At 35.6% G+C, this 17,285-nt stretch overlaps 1 protein-coding gene across 5 annotated transcripts in view; it reads left to right on the forward strand.

The window, feature by feature from the left end:
* Nucleotides 1-14,227, forward strand: part of LOC125649594 (unconventional myosin-Ie-like) — an 83,675-nt gene extending 69,448 nt beyond the window's left edge. For 3 of the 5 annotated variants that reach the window (XM_056167026.1, XM_056167025.1, XM_056167027.1), the window contains 12 exons: nt 388-532; nt 1,090-1,204; nt 1,321-1,490; nt 1,703-1,762; nt 3,620-3,705; nt 3,805-3,954; nt 4,518-4,672; nt 5,562-5,717; nt 6,558-6,699; nt 10,015-10,053; nt 11,683-11,861; nt 12,239-14,227. In XM_056167026.1, the coding sequence (XP_056023001.1) occupies nt 388-532; nt 1,090-1,204; nt 1,321-1,490; nt 1,703-1,762; nt 3,620-3,705; nt 3,805-3,954; nt 4,518-4,672; nt 5,562-5,717; nt 6,558-6,699; nt 10,015-10,053; nt 11,683-11,861; nt 12,239-12,315 (1,474 nt within the window). In that variant the 3' untranslated portion in view covers nt 12,316-14,227. The remainder of the gene's footprint in view (nt 1-387; nt 533-1,089; nt 1,205-1,320; nt 1,491-1,702; nt 1,763-3,619; nt 3,706-3,804; nt 3,955-4,517; nt 4,673-5,561; nt 5,718-6,557; nt 6,700-10,014; nt 10,054-11,682; nt 11,862-12,238) is intronic. The other 2 variants (XM_056167028.1, XM_056167029.1) reach the window with 1 other exon arrangement.
* Nucleotides 14,228-17,285: the final 3,058 nt, after the last annotated feature.

Here is a 17,285-nt window from a genome sequence, read left to right on the forward strand (position 1 = left end):
TTCCTTTGTATGTTAATGCAACTCGTGAAACACCCGTTAAATGTGGAATCATTTGATCAGACAATGTATATACATTAATTTCATTGTGTTGCATAAGAAGTGAATGTTAGACTGAATTTAAGTTGTTATTATATTAGACTACAGTTTTACCAGGAGATCATGTAGTACCGGGGTGTAATTTAAAATAAAGTGCTTTTTGAACTCGAAAAGATGATGCATATTTTTGGAAACAGTCAATAACGATCTGATCCTTTCCTATTAATTAAGTATGGGTGTAAGAAAAATACTTGTCAATGAATGTAACTCGCATGATTTTCCAATTGCCAAATTACGGTTAAACTGCAAATTTATTGTTACTTGCTTAACTGGGTATTTTCTGGTGGCTAGGTACGCCATTTTGACCCCAGAAACCTGGCCAGCGTGGCGTGGGGACACTAAACAGGGAATCAAACACCTGATGAACTACGTCAACATGGATGCTGACCAATGGCAACTTGGAAAGACCAAAGTGTTCATAAAAAATCCAGAATCGGTAAGTCATTCCAGCTAATAACCAATACTGTCAAGAAAAGAGCAAGTTGTTTGTTGAAAATCTGGAAATGATAAGTCACTCCAGCTGACCAATACTACCTGAAAAGAGAGTTCATTAAAAAAAAAAAGAGAGTTCATTAAAAATCCGGAAATTGGCAAGTTGTTCAAGCTGACCAATGGCAGCTAGAAAATACTGTGTTTAATGAATATTGTGAATCAGTTACACATCTCAATGTGCCCTATGTACATGTATGTTTGTATGTTACAAAACAAAGCATTGATTACATGCCTAGCACTGAAATGGTTCACTCAGATCAGAACCTGAGGCTCAAAGCTTAGCAAACCTTTCATCCTTGTTTGACATTTATAGGAAATATAAACCTACATGTACATACATGTAGATAACCACCTGGAAAGCCAATTATATTACACTCTTCTGTAAAGGAGACTGATAAATTAAGATGTTACTAGCCAATGTCTGAAAGTGTTTCTGTTAAGTCAGATTCTTTCCTAAACACCCAATATTACCTTCTGAAGATTGGAATTTCTGGTTTTTAGTTGTTTTTACTGGAAGAGATGAGAGAGAGAAAGTTTGATGCCTATGCTCGTGTCATCCAGAAAGCCTACAGAAAATACCACGCCCGGAAGACCTATTACAAACTGCGAGAAGAAGGTGACTTATGTCCACTCAGTAGATGTATCATTGATTAGAGAAATTATTTCTGACAGTAAGAAGTAGACATGATAGTAAGGAAAAATAAAAAAAACTTGTTTCTGATACTTTTGTAGCTTCGGACATTTTATTTAACAAGAAGGAGAGGAGGCGACACAGCCTGAACCGGAACTTTGTCGGTGATTACATCGGAATGGAGGACAATCCCGCATTACGTACGTTCGTAGGAAAGCGAGAGAGAATCGAGTTTGCTGACACTGTGCTGAAATTTGACAGAAGGTTCAAGGTACTGTGTGCTAAAGTGTTGCCAAACTTTATCTTCCTGAACGGGTGATATTTAAAAGCTGAAATCGGTTTGTAAATTTCATTTAAACATATACTGAATTTAAACATTTACAATTCTCGTATGAGGTTGTAATTATGCTTAAAATTAAGATTTTAATTTAATTTGATTTAATAATAGATATTGTAGATGTATTTTAAAAATTTTGTTTTCAGCTTGCAAAAAGAGATCTTCTATTGACAGCAAAGAAGATCTACCTAATAGGCAGAGAAATAGTAAGTAGAGATTGACTACTACAGTGGAACCCTGTTATTACGTTTTCCATTTTGTCACGATAAAATAATGTAATACCGAGGTCAACATAATAAACGTTCCCAGTGAAATCCATTAAAAATATCATTTGGAAACTATATCTTCCGTTGATACTCCGTGAAGGTGTGTGTGTGAACATATCTCTACTGTCTTTGTTTTAAAGACTATGACACTTGATTTATTTACATCTTATCTTAAATGTTCGTAATTCTTCATGTTCTCATCCCTTTTCTTTATTTCTTGTGTAGGATACATAAGCCTAGGATGTTTTGATAGGCATTGCATATCTGCTTTCATTTCCGCCATTTTGTTCAACTTTAACATAATGCGTTCATATAAATTTCTCTCAATAACTCGTTCCGGTTCGTATTCAACATTCGTACATAAAACAAAAAATAACAAAACATCGCTTTTATTAAGTTATATCTCTACTACATGATACAAAACACAATTTAAAAAAATCCCACCCAAAAAGCAACAAAACAACGACACAAAACGCACATGATATCCAACACTTGCACACTTTTTTCACCAATGATAAACATGGAGAACAAACGCAATCCACTTTTATAAAATAATAATGCACTAATATTAAGATCACATTTATAACACTAAATGATGGCACTAAAATCACTTGCACATCAAAAAAAGATATCAAGGGATTTTAAAATGTTCACTGAGCTTGCATGAATCGGCCGATAACACTGGGCAGTATGTCCAAGCCGTTACCCAAGCTGTTTTAACTGTGCTACGATAATTTTTTTCCTACATGCTGTCCGTAAATAGAGTTTTAATATCGAAAGCTAAACGATACTGAACACGCATATGGTTGAGAAATTATTTCTTTGATCATCAAAATATGAAAAATGAAGAAAATTTTATTGAGTACAATTTCTATATAAACATCATTTAATTGTTTATCACGGGCTTCAATATGGGGTATTCACCTGTATTGATGTCGCTAGATCTATCAAAGTGTGAACAGTCAAGTGTCTCTAATCCCCTAACAGACCAGGAAATTACAGGGTGACTGCCTGGGACGGTCAAGGTGTGAATGGTTGATTATCTTGAGAATCACTATTGAATAATTAGAGGTTTACATAGGCGTAGCTTGGGTTCGAATATTACCGAGGCATTACTATATTACTATCGACATTTTAACAACGTAAAAGGTGTTGTTTTTTTTTTACCGAGGCAGCTGCCTCGGTTGCCTCAATGGAAGCTACGCCACTGGTTTAGTACGTTTTTGTCAGAATTTTTACAATGTAATATCGAGTCCCGGCATCTTGGGACAATATAATAACAAGGTATATTTTATATAGGTTTGTTAAGAAATGGTTTTGTGCTTTGAAATTCCAACGTAATATGCGGACTAACGTAATAAAGGGTGAACGTTATAACGGGGTTCCACTGTATTAAACTGGTTCAAGGACCACGCCCTCTTTCAAAGGGAGATAATGAAGAAAAAGTATGGTGATTAAAAAATCTCAAAGATTCAGATTTGTGTAAACCATGCCACCTGTAGTCACTGAGCAGGTTTGTGGTAGGAGTTTAACACATCCTCTTCTGAAGAACCATAAGTAGTGTGAAGTTACATTAAGTTTTACATTCAAGTGGCCTCATGTCGTAAATGTTCAAGCTTTACCCATGATTCATGGAGTCAGGGTGTGGGCCCCATGAGGGATTGTTGTGGACAATTGGCCTCTTGTTTACATTTTCCAATGAGATGGTGTTTTTAAATTTTTCATGTTATATTATAATTTTATTTGAAGGAAGTGTTAATGTTATGATAATACGTTGGTTTTGTTGTTATTTTCAAGGTGAAAAAAGGACCAGACAAAGGGAAAATGATCGAGGTTCTCAAAAGAGATATTCCACTTGAACACATTAAGCAGGTGTGCCTTAGGTGAGTGGAGGACAGGGTACAGGGTATTTCAAAACTAGTGGTGAAATTGTTTTTAAGAAAAAGTTTACAGCCTGCAGTTATGTTGTTTTATTTTTTCAGTCCCTATCAGGATGATATTTTTGTGATACATATAGAAAATGACTTCAGCAGTATGTTGGAATCCATGTTTAAAACAGAATTTCTGATGACCTTGAAAAAGAGATACAAGGACAAAACAAACAGGGAGCTCCATATCAGTTTCTTGGAAGCGTATGTTTTTTGTTTTTGTTTTTTTATGTATTATGCAGGATATACATACATGTATGAATATGCCTTTCAAAGAAAGTTTTTGAAAGTCTTGTAAATTTAACATCAATAGGATAAGACAGAGATCTGCTACATGTATCAAACTTGTCTACACTTGCTATAGCGAAACTTAGTTTAAACAATATTCATAAGTCATTTGATATTAGTGTTTACAAACAGTGTTAGTATAATAGCAAAAGTTGTCTAATATTGACATATTTGGTACAGAGAAACTCCTCTAATATGGACGTACTTGATATAGCGAAACTTGGACATGTTTGGATATAAATTGAACATGCTATAGCTAAGTATAAAAAATTATTTTCAGATTAGACAATATCTGTAAATACAGGAAATTTTTGATAGAATTTAAAACCAGATGCCAAAATCTGCACAATGTTTGCAAGATCCAGTGTAGGCAAATTTCATTATTGCATTATTTTATATTTTCAGCCAAAATTAGTTTATTACTGATATATAAGTATAACTGAATATAGTTTATTTAAATGAAATAAAAAAAATTTCAGAATTGAGTTTCCAGTGAAAAAAGAAGGATGGGGAGGAGGAGGAAACAGGGTGATTAAATTCCAGAAGCTCCCTCAGCCTAGTGACATAGCCATCTTGAAACCGTCGGGGAAAACTCTAAACGTGTCGATAGGGCCAGGATTACCCAAAGACTCCCGTAAGTATTCAAAAACACAGCCATGTCAGGATAGTCAGGGAAAACTCTTAAACGTGTCGATAGGGCCAGGATTACCCAAAGACTCCCGTAAGTACTCAAAAACACAGCCATTCTGAAACCATCAGGGAAAACTCTAAATGTGTCGAACCAGGATTACCCAAAGACTCCCATAAGTATTCAAAAAACACAGCCATTCTGAAACCATCAGGGAAAACTCTAAACATGTCGATAGGGCCAGGATTACCCAAAGACTCCCGTAAGTACTCAAAAACACAGCCATGTCAGGAAAGCAAAACAATATTTCCATTGGGCCAGGGCTACCAAAGGACTCGCTGCTAACAAACTGAGTCAGAGGTGATAACACCGAATACTGTATGTCAACGAGATTCAGACCTGTGCAAGGATTTGGGTAATTTCACAAGTATAGACTGCTGTAATTCCTCCACAGAATGTTCAGGAGATTTTGAGATATTGCCAAGCATGGAGGCTTTTTTCTTGGGTGCTCATGGACACAAAAATGTGTACTTGGATGTCAGATTTCACATGTGAATTGAGAACTGTTTCAATCTTAGTGATAAAAATTACATGAAGCTTCTTTTAAAATCTCAAATGACTGATTTATTGTTTTAACTTGACTATTGTGTATTTCAATGCATCTAATATGATTTAATAGGCCATGCAAACAAATTTTCTATAAATTGTAACATTGTTTACCTCAGTATATTCTCAAATCACTATAGTGCTAGTAATTTTGAAGACATTTCACAAGGAATTGAAGCAATCCCAAAATCGATGTTATTGACATACATGTAATTTATCTAGATGTAAATATACTCACATGTCTATTGTATTTCATTGTCATTAGTTTTGTTTGTTAATCTCAACGTAGGTCCAGGGAAAACAAAGATGGCCGTCAGTAATGGCAACATGCGCACTAGAAGGGCAGGGTCACAAAGAGGACCTCCATCACGCCCTGCACCCACTAGACCGCCACCAAACTTCGCGCCCCCTGACATACCAGGATCAGGCCCCACACACGGAGGAGGTAAGTTGTGCAGGTATCTACAGACACACAGGTAGAACTCAGTGATTAACAGGTGTCTACAGACACACACAGGTAGAACTCAGTGATTAACAGGTATCTACAGACACACAGGTAGAACTCAGTGATTAACAGATGTCTACAGACACACAGGTAGAAGTCAGTGATTAACAGGTGTCTACAGACACACAGGTAGAACTCAGTGATTAACAGGTATCTACAGACACACACAGGTAGAACTCAGTGATTAACAGGTGTGTACAGACACACACAGGTAGAACTCGGTGATTAACAGGTGTCTACAGACACACAGGTAGAACTCAGTGATTAACAGATGTCTACAGACACACAGGTAGAAGTCAGTGATTAACAGGTGTCTACAGACACACAGGTAGAACTCGGTGATTAACAGGTGTCTACAGTCACACACAGGTAGAACTCAGTGATTAACAGGTGTGTACAGACACACACAGGTAGAACTCAGTGATTAACAAATCAAAGATAGGCAACATACATTATACTGCAATTTCTACTTCAGTAGAGTTTTCTATAAGTTTGTAGTAAACTCATATAGTATGTACATAGCATTTTATGTACTCAGTGTACATATAGTAGACATAAATACAGTATATGTAGCATACATTGTATTATATATGTACATGTAGTAGGCACTGAGTAAATTAAGATTTACAATGAGGAGGGTGCAGTTATATTTATACATTTTGCGAACCACAGAAAATGAGAAGCACTTGATTTTATAAGTAATAATTCATAATAATCCTCTTTTATTCTTAATTTTGTTTTGTTGAAGTTCGTATAGATATCGTCTATTTTTTCAATCAGGAGGAAAACGAAGATCTCGTCTAAACAGTGACCATGCACCATCATTGCCTCAGGGTGGCTTCCAGCAAGTTCTACGAAAGAGTAAGAAGAATGCGCCTGTTAACAACAACTTCATGGCTACCCCTGACGCCGGGCAGGCTGGGTAAGTTTGATGGTAGGAGGTACATGTACATATGCTGCATGATTCAGACCAAGTGTTTATTTAGATGTCATGTAATCGGGATTTATTTATATGGAATATATCAGGTCAGGTTGTCATGATTTGATGGTGTTATTTGAGATATTTCAGGTTGTCATGATATGATGGTGTTATTTGAAACATTTCAGGTTGTCATGATTCGATGGTGTTATTTGAGATTTTTCAGGTTGTCATGATTCGATGGTGTTATTTGAGATTTTTCAGGTTGTCATGATATAATGGTGTTATTTGAGATATTTCAGGTTGTCATGATTTGATGGTGTTATTTAAGATATTTCAGGTTGTCATGATTCGATGGTGTTATTTGAGAGTCCATGATCAGGCAACTGTGCTAATGTAAATCATTGTAGTTCACAAGGCCCTATTTTCGCACTAATATAGCGATGTATTTATTCAGAAGACATAAATTTTGTGAATCATTATTTCTTTCTAAGGTCTTGTATATTAAAGAGTTAATTCACAAGAATTTAATGTTCGTGAATGACTAGGTTCACAAGATTACACATACAGTGAAACTTCTCTAAACTGGCCGGCTCTCGGACCGGAAAAAACAGCCGGTTTAGAGGGATGGCCGGTATACCGAGAATTTAGCAATTATAGACATTTTATCTCAATATTCACAAAGTAGGTACTGTTCACTTTGATCTGGTGATCTATGATCAATTATCGGTGGAGATCAAATTAGTCCGCTTGTACCTAAAGATAATTATGAATTACAAGAAATATTCTCGCTGAAATCATCTAATTTTAAACTGAAAATCTATAACAGGATAAATAAAGAAAACACAGAGGCCTATTATTGGAATTCCTCTTACCTATAAAAACTCTGTTTACATTCATCGCTTATGTCATTAACAATTTTGTTTAGACGTTTTTAAAAGTACAGTAGTAAATATGAAATTGTAATTTGAATATTTCTTTGGAATTTTAAGTCTATGGAAACCAAGAAAATTAATCTATCTTTTAATAATTATCATTAACAGTCATGGGTTTGTTCTTTATTAACTACCGCTTATATCCATACGAAAGTATGGTGAAACAAGATGGCGTTTGATACAGTATTCATTCAATAATTTCCTAACTGTTTTTTACAATTTGTACAGAATTTGGAAGGGTCTCTTGGATTAGCTAAGTGTCAACTAACACCCTTGACAGCACAGGTAAACAATAGAAATTGAAGAGGCCACTAGTGTTTTTCACACCTCCGATGGATAATTTCATACCTGGCCAGTAGGTCAGTCAATTTGCACACCTGGAGGATCTTAATTAACCTATGGCCAAGATTTTTTTGTCTTCAAAAGGTGGCTGGTATGTTAAGGGTAAATTACACATGTTTGTTAACAAATGTACTTTAAAAAGTGGCTGATGTCCGGTTTTCAGGGGTGGCCGGTTTTGTGAGACTTTCTATGTAAGGAAATGTTAAGATTTCTGCCGGGACTTTGAAAATCGGCCGATATTCAGGGAGAACCGGTATTCTGAGGGGCCGGTTTGGAGAAGTTTCACTGTATTAAATAAAACTCTTGAGAATTAAATGTGATTTACAAAATGTTGATTTTCCTGTTTCTCCAGAAAAACAATGATACATGTATCTTCTTGATTTCATCTGATAGTGTATCGTTTAATTTCCTGTAGTATAGTGTATCATTCAATTTCCTATAGTATAATGTATCATTCAATTTCCTATAGTATAGTGTCTCATTCAATTTCCTGTAGTATAAGTGTCTCATTCAATTTCCTGTAGTATAAGTGTCTCATTCAATTTCCTATAGTGTAAGTGTATCATTCAATTTCCTATAGTATAATGTATCATTCAATTTCCTATAGTATAAGTGTATCGTTCAGTTTCCTATAGTATAAGTGTATCGTTCAGTTTCCTATAGTATAGTGTCTCATTCAATTTCCTATAGTATAGTGTCTCATTCAATTTCCTATAGTATATTAAGTGTATCATTCAATTTCCTATAGTATAAGTGTATCATTCAGTTTCCTATAGTGTAAGTGTATTGTTCAGTTTCCTATAGTGTAAGTGTATCATTAAGTTTAATATAGTATAAGTGTATCGTTCAGTTTCCTATAGTACAATTGTATCATTCAATTTCCTTTAGTATAGTGTGCATGTCTTACAATTATACAACGTACATTCACAACCTAGACAAAGATATCCACCAAGTCATAAACCAAATCGCTTTTAAAAGATTAATTCAGAAGTGACTGGATGACGTGCATTAAACATTTCTAATGTTGTTTGGTATGTGTACATGTGTTCAGCATGTTTGAAACCTCACTAATCAGATTTTCTAACTACTAAGTAGAGGTGTATTTTGCGTGGACCTTTCTCTCAATATCAACACAACAATTGTGATATAGTGAATTATAGGAAGTGATGAAGTTTTTGTTTTTTACTGCGTATAAGTACAGTGAACAGCTGTGGGTAAAATGTACCTTACACCATCAGTGTTACAATGGTTGTTATTAATGCCATGACTTGTATGTTACACCATCAGTGTTACAATGGTTGTTATTAATGCCATGACTTAATCAGAAACCTTGGTTTCTATCGTTTCCTGTAAAGCACCTGTCTCCCTGTACCTGTACTGATGTGGGAATTTAGAACCAGTGAATGAAAGAGTCGGAATTCTGTTATACAAAACAACAGAGGACTTGCACCAAGAACTACAGCATAACAATAAGTGAAATTATAATATTTCACACAGTGTGGCATTTGTTGCCATTTCTGTATAAATGTAAAGTCTTTAGGAGCAGATTTAATTATCGAATCACATGCAAGTAATTTTAGGCTATAGTTCTTAATGCATTGATTTGTAGTAAAATCAGCCTCTATTGTAATATCTGTGTGTTGCGAGTGGACCTGCTCTGAAGCATTTTGGCATAGTTGACCAATTTTTCCTGTCGCTACCACTTGGAACAGAAACAGTGGTGCCGCTGTTGTGCACGGTTTTTGTGAAGTTAGAATTTTGACACACACACACCCCCCTCCCTCTGGAGAATTAGAATTTTGACACCCCTCCCCCCTCTGGAGATATGCTACTGTAATACTAACCTTTGTGAAGTTAGAATTTTGACACCCCACCCTCTGGAGATATGTTGCTGTAATACTAACCTTTGTGAAGTTTGAATTTTGACACCCCCCTCAGGAGATATGTTGCTGTAATACTAACCTTTGTGAAGTTAGAATTTTGACACCCCCCTCAGGAGATATGTTGCTGTAACACTAACCTTGGCTCTGTTGTTCTGTAGAATTTTAGCCAAGTTAGACCAGGACCGGATAACCTCTCAGTAAGTTGTGTGTGCCTTTTGCATGGTGTTAAGGAGATTGAACCAGTTTCTGCACCCACTGTACACTTTTACAACAACAAAAAACTCCAAAAACATTTTCTTTTGTTTCATTTATTGTTATTATAGGTATGGTGGGTTTTTTTTATGTTGTTTAGTTTGTTTTGTTTTGTTTTTTTTGTTTTAGATTTTTCTGTGATTTTTTTTTTTCATTCTTTCAAACATTTCCATCATTAACAACAAAGCTAGTTGAAATGTGTAGGGTACATACTATCATCTTCTGTGAGACTTCTTCACTAATTTATGTAGTGTTTAAGGAGCTAAGAGCTTATGGTAGAATGCAGTGCTTTCTGTAAACTCAAGGCTTTGAAAAATTCTGCACACAAAATGCAAATCTGTGGTGTGTAAATGGTGACCGTATTGTCAGGTGTTTCCTTAAAAATTCAGGCAGTGATGCAGCTTTGAAAGTATGACATTTTTTTTATTCACTTAACCGTTGTTTTATTTTTCTGTTGTTTTTTTTTTTTCTTTTCTTAATCCCATTCAAGATTATGGACATGTAACGAGCTGTACTGTGTAGGTGAAGTGTCACAAAGTTTGCCCTTGTATGCCTGGTATTCAGGGTCATAGCCATTAGGGTTCTTATCATGCCAATGCCTACCATGCCACGAGACCTCTGTTTTTAACGTCATATCTGAAGGTTGTTTGCTTCTAGTGCTGAGTGCTTAGTTAGAAACAGGTATTGCTTATGTTAAACATCTTAAGTTTGATACAGTGCCAGAATCAAGAATTGAATCCAAGACCTCTTGGTTGTGACATGAAATTTGATAATGTAAAGCTGTTTTATTTAAATGCTGGTATATGATAAATTGTTGAAATAAATATCCATGTTCTGAAGTTGGTAAGAAAAAAAATAAAAAGTAGTACATGTATTAAGTTCACAAATCATTTACAGTTCAATGATTATATTGAAATTAAACTTAATCAAGAAAAAAAAAGAAATGTTGCTGGAGATTGATGATAGTTTCTGACTTGCCAGAATAACATTACTTGTCTAACACAGAAAGTTGATTTTTGTAAATGATTAATATCATAAATTCATCTTCTTCTTTATCTAAGAGTGAACTAACAGCCTAACAAAAACAAATTTGTACTAGACAGTATGTATGCATTTACTTGAAATCTTTTTTGTCTGAAGTTCAGAATTGTTGTATGCTATAGATTCCTAATTTTACGCGAGTTCTTCATATTGAGAAATGACTCGTATGCGTCAAAGCGCGAGAAAATAAATCCATGAGTGCTATGTTTATCAAGAGTTTTTACAGCAATATAGATATAAAAGTGAATAATTTCATTATGCAAGTGATGCTTCCTCGCGAAATTAGGTGATAATTAATTCCTCACGTATGATTAGGAATTTACAGTATATCAGGGTATATGTAAATAATACACACACACTACTTGTTTTGTTAATCTGTTGCCGCTTGCTAGGAATGACATTCACAGTCGTTAAGAAATCTATGAAACTTTAAGAATCTTAAATGTTCATTTTATAAAATGTAACCAATGGCTTAATACAGAGTATGAGATAATAAACTAAAGAATTCTAATTGCAAGAATTTTATCTTTCAGAATTCAGCGGAGGAAGTCAGGAGGAAAGCCCCCACCCCCTGGAGCAGGGCGACCAAAGCCTCCGCCCCAGAAACCTAAGCCCAGCCTACCTAAGTGTCGCTGTCTGTATGCTTATGATGCTCAGGATACAGATGAACTGAGCTTCAACGAAGGAGATGTTATTGATATTCTCAAAGAAGGTATGTTAACGGGTTCAGTGTCGTGGTCTGAATTTATTCCTGCTCATCTCGTGATGGTATCATAGACTGGTGATCTACTTGTCTGACCAGAAGAGAAGGCAAGAAATTTAATATCCCAATAATTAGTTTCTGTTTAGAGAATTATATTTAGTTTACAAATAAACAGGTTAAAAATCATAATCTATTTCATAAATAAATGCAATGCTTGTTGATATATACAATATTTTATTAAGTATGAAGCATAAATGGATTAGACAACAGACACAACCTATATAAGTCCCTTCCACAATACACTACGATACTCTATTTAGCAATAATGCTGAGCCTAGAAATTGTCTTTTAATGAACGGTTTATCAATATTTGATTTCATTATCAGACCCAGCTGGGTGGTGGAGGGGCCGTTTAAGAGGAAAGGAAGGACTGTTCCCAGCTAATTACATAGAAAAGATATGACAACCTCCCAGTACACTGCATGCCCCAAAGATAGGTGGAAGTCACATGACCCAGGAGTAATGGTGGGCAGAAGGCTGAACAAGCATATCATCATGTCAAGCAGGGAAATTTAATGGGCGAACAACTCTTGTAGCTTTGCATTTCTTCTGTGCCCAATGCCCAACAAAATGGTAGACAAACTGACTGTTGCTATGCAAATTTCCATTCTCACTTCTCATTTCATTCTATTAGTAGTAAACATTCTTGGTATCTAAATACACTGCATGTTTAACTGTTCCTGATGAAATGGAGGACTCGGTCTTTATCATGTTGAGTGATACTGAAGGCGACATACAATTTCTTTCCTGTTGATATGTGTTAAACACTTGCAGAATGAGTATGTTAAATTCAGTATGGTGTTTCAGTAATTGGCATTTAAAGTGGTGATACTATGATGAATGATTATCAAATAGGTTTACAGTCATTATTTTGTTTTTCATGCTTTCTGCAAAAATATCTCATGTTATGTTACATTGGATTTTTTTTGCGCTAGGTAGTTCTGTAAAAAAAAAATATATATCTACGACAGTATATAAACCACCGTATTGATAAAAAAAAATTAGATATGTACAGTGTATCATCCTGTAATGATGAGCTTCATGGCATGTACCTAAACATTCAAAATATCAATTTTTAGTAGCTTAAGTTCCTTTTGAAATTTTGCGTCATTGAAATCTGTAGTAGAAATTTTGATAATTACTGTAGTACAATTAATCAAGGTTAGAAACATCATTGAAAATGTAGTAGAAATTTTAATAATTATTTAATACAATTAATCAAGGTTAGAAACATTATTGAAAATGTAGTAGAAATTTTAATAATTATTTAATACAATTAATCAAGGTTAGAAACACTGATGTGTTGTGGAAGAGACACTGCTCAGCACATCATCATTCTCTTGTTGAGATATATATTTTTATAAGACATTTATTTGTTGAGAAATTATAATTTTGTTGATGCTGTTATTTCTCTGTTATTGGTGAACATCTGTGTAAATGATGTGGAGGTCTATTGTACACACTAAACAATTGGTGTCCAAGCAGGTAAGATATTCTGTGAATAACCAGTGCCCGAGCTGTTCAGCTTTATGAATGTCTCATACTTCATGGTCAGAACCGCTACGTCACGTGTTCACAACTATGCATTTCTCCGTCCTGCAGTTGGAAATTTGTCAGTTAAATTTTACACAAAATATTGAGAATTCTTTTTATTTGTAACCCACAGGCACCTATTCAAAAATTCATAACATTCGAGACAAGTGTCTGTGTTGTAACTACTTTTAATTCTCTGAGCAACAAAGAATGTTTTAGGATAATTTTGTTTTATTAATATACAGTAACTATGAATACTCTGTTTTTAACTTAGCAAATTGATCTTCAAATATTTAATCAGGAAGTTAGATAGGAAACAAAGTCCGAAAAGTGTGATATCATGATAATGATTATTGTGTATCAATGCTTTACAAGAATTTCTTTGAAAAAACAAAATGTCTCAAAACTGGAGTTTACTTGTACCTCAGGAGAGGGAAGAATGACAGACGTTATGCAGAGTGACAGTGATGTTATATAGAGTTAACAGAATAAGCTTGTCTGAATATTTGTAAGAGTTAAGGAATTTGTTGTGCACCGTGTAATAATTTAAATGTGATTAAGGTTATATCTGAAAAAGTGTTCAACATTACCATATTGACCATTCCTTCAGTGAATCGATTTATCAATAAATGTGATACATGACGCTGGATAATATGCCACCATGACTAATCAAATTGTTATTCTATTGTAAAAGATCTGTTATATTTTTAGCAACTGATATTTTTATATGCATATTTTCTCATTTGTAATTATTCATTAAACTGAATATGTAGCTTTTACAACTAAGTGGTTTGTTTTTTTTGTGTCAGGTTGGGAATACATCTCTGTTTTGTTGTGTCAGGTTGGGAATACATCTCTGTTTTGTTGTGTCAGGTTGGGAATACATCTCGGGCATAATTAAAGTCAATGACTTTTGATACAGGTCTACAACAGGGATTTTGATCTGTGGTGAAAAATCAGAGGACAATATTGTGTGTGTGTGTTATGCACATACATGAAGGAAAGAGGACTGGGACAAATATAAAACACACAAAAGTGCAACACAAAAAGAAATTCGTAGAGCGCACTGGGAATATGTAAACAAAACACTAACAGGTTCTCTGGAACAGGGAAACAACAAATCGTTCTGTAAATACATTAAGTCTAAAGGTAGTGGCAGTGTAGGGATAAAAGGACTAAATCAAAATGGGGTCAACAAGACAGAGGCGGAAATACTAAACTCTCAGTTCAAATCCGTATTCACGAAGGAAAGGTCAGATGAACAACTACCAGAGATCAATGAAAAGAACTACCCATTGATAGGAAGATTAGACATCACTGTGGAAGGAGTAGAAAAACTTCTGAGGAATGTAAATGTCAACAAGGCTAGTGGACCGGATAATATCCCTAACGCCGTCCTAAAAGCGTGCTCCAAAGAACTAGCACCAGCAGTATCACACAGGAACCTTACCTGAAGATTGAAAGAATGCAGACATCACACCAATATTCAAAAAAGGCAACAAGCATGAGGCAGCCAACTACAGGCCAGTGTCACTTACTAGTGTGTGTTGTAAATCCTTAGAGCACATCATATGCCGACACATTCTGAAACATGTAGAGAAACATCACATACTGAGCAAGTTACACCACGGATTCAGAAGTGGTCATTCATGCGAGAGTCAACTTATTATCACAATGGAGGACATCATGCATAGATTCGACCAGAGTAAACAAGTTGACCTGGTGATACTCGACTTTAGCAAAGCGTTTGACACTGTGCCAAACCGTAAACTATTGCATAAGCTTAACAATTATGGGATACAAGGTAACATCTTAAGGTGGATATCATCATTTTTGACGGATCATCATCAGAGAGTTGTAGTCGAAGGGGGAGATGTCGTCCAAATGCACTGTTGATTCCGGGGTACCGCAGGGCACAGTGCTCGGCCCGTTGTTATTTCTGTGCCATATCAACGATTTGCCACTTAGTGTTTCATCACAAGTACGCCTTTTCGCAGACGACTGCCTGCTGTACCGACAGATCAACAGTCACTCAGACCGCATACAACTTCAGGAAGATCTTGCATCATTAGAACATTGGGCAAGAAAATGGGTTATGAAATTCAACGCAACCAAGTGCTACCTAATGAGTATTCACAGCAGTAAAACGCCATCAACTTCCTATACTCCCTTAACCATATATTAAAGCAGGTACAAGACAACCCATATCTCGGAGTACAAATCAGTGAAGACCTTAAATGACCACCCACATCAACAAGATATGCAACCGAGCAAACCATTCTGGGATTCATACTCCAAAAATTAAAGCACAGTGGTCGGAATTTTAAAGAAACTGCATATGTCTCGCTTGTAAGATCTATCTTAGAATACGCCAGTACTGTTTGGGATCCATCTACAAAAAAGGATACAGATAAGATCTCGAGTGTTTCCAGAGACGAGCAGCTCGCTTTGTTATGAATGACTACAGGCGCGGGAGTAGTGTTACCGAGATGATGAGACAACTTCAGTGGACGCCGTTAGCGGAGAGAAGGAGAATTCAACGACTAACATTCTTCTTCAAGATCGTAAATGACCTGATGGCCGTCCCCACGGACTCGATGCACATATACAGAAACCAAAGGATCCAACGACAATATTCTAAAGTAGTAAAAGTAATTTCTTCATCTACAAACATTTATAAGAATTCATTTACACCAAGAACAATTTTAGATTGGAATTCACTTCCGGAGGCACTCATAAACACCATAAAGCCAGAGGAGTTCAAGTCAGCACTGCAGGAAAATTACCAGCGCGAGTAATACCTCCACGCGCACACACCAAGTTCCTCAATAATATATACTCACTCAGTGAGTTCTTTTTGAATATGACACAGATACAGACGTAGAAGCCTAATCGTGTCAATGCCAAACGTTCATACCCATGACTGGTGTGTACCTTTGCATTTGATGAGGACTAAAATTTCTTTAACCATTTAGTTAACAAATTTTCATATATTTTGAGATCATGATTCCAATCTCTTTCATTGTAATCTGCATAGAATCATCAGCATAGAATCAACATAGCATCAATTTGTCATTTACACATACGGAAAACCAAAGGGGTCCCAACACTGATCCTTGGAGTACCCCTGCACTTGAAGATAATTAATCCTTGCTATCCCCTTGAAATTCATAGTGAGAGGGGATATACATGTAGTAACAGGACTGAACTTGTAGACACTCTACTGACCACATTTTTTGCTTCATTGATTTCGTACTTCGCATTTAGCTTTGTTATGCTACGTTCATACCATTACGATTCGCGGCACGATTGAAATCGTGGTCTTAATCGTTTGAAATCTTGCCTAATCTTGGTGTCAGTCGTGTTGATCGTAGCAAATGTTTTGACTGTCAAAACTTTTTTCTACGATCAACACGATTAATTTTCAGTCTTTATAATCGTAATAAAGCGTAATATATCGCATCTAATCGTGCTCCCCAATCGTGATAATATTTGTCGGTCTTTTAGAAGATAAATACTACGCCATGTTGCGATGTCCCACAATCTGTCACGGTAGTTATGATATAAGCATACAGTAATGCACCAACAAACATTGTCCTAAAACTAGAGCGTCTAGAATCTTGTCAATGTCAATCACGTATAATTTATTACTAGTACACAAAATTAACCGCCCCCTCGCTTTAGAAAAGTTTAGATATCGGTGAAAACTCACCTCTTCAAAATTCAAGACCTGAATCCATATACATCAAATCAAAGAAATAGAAACAGTATATATTCGTGACGCTCTTGACAAGGCATCTGCAATAACATTGTCTTTGCCTTTAATATCAATATCATTCT

The sequence above is a fragment of the Ostrea edulis genome, chromosome 5 (genome assembly GCF_947568905.1).
Source record: "Ostrea edulis chromosome 5, xbOstEdul1.1, whole genome shotgun sequence".
NCBI classification, from domain to species: Eukaryota; Metazoa; Mollusca; class Bivalvia; order Ostreida; family Ostreidae; genus Ostrea; species Ostrea edulis.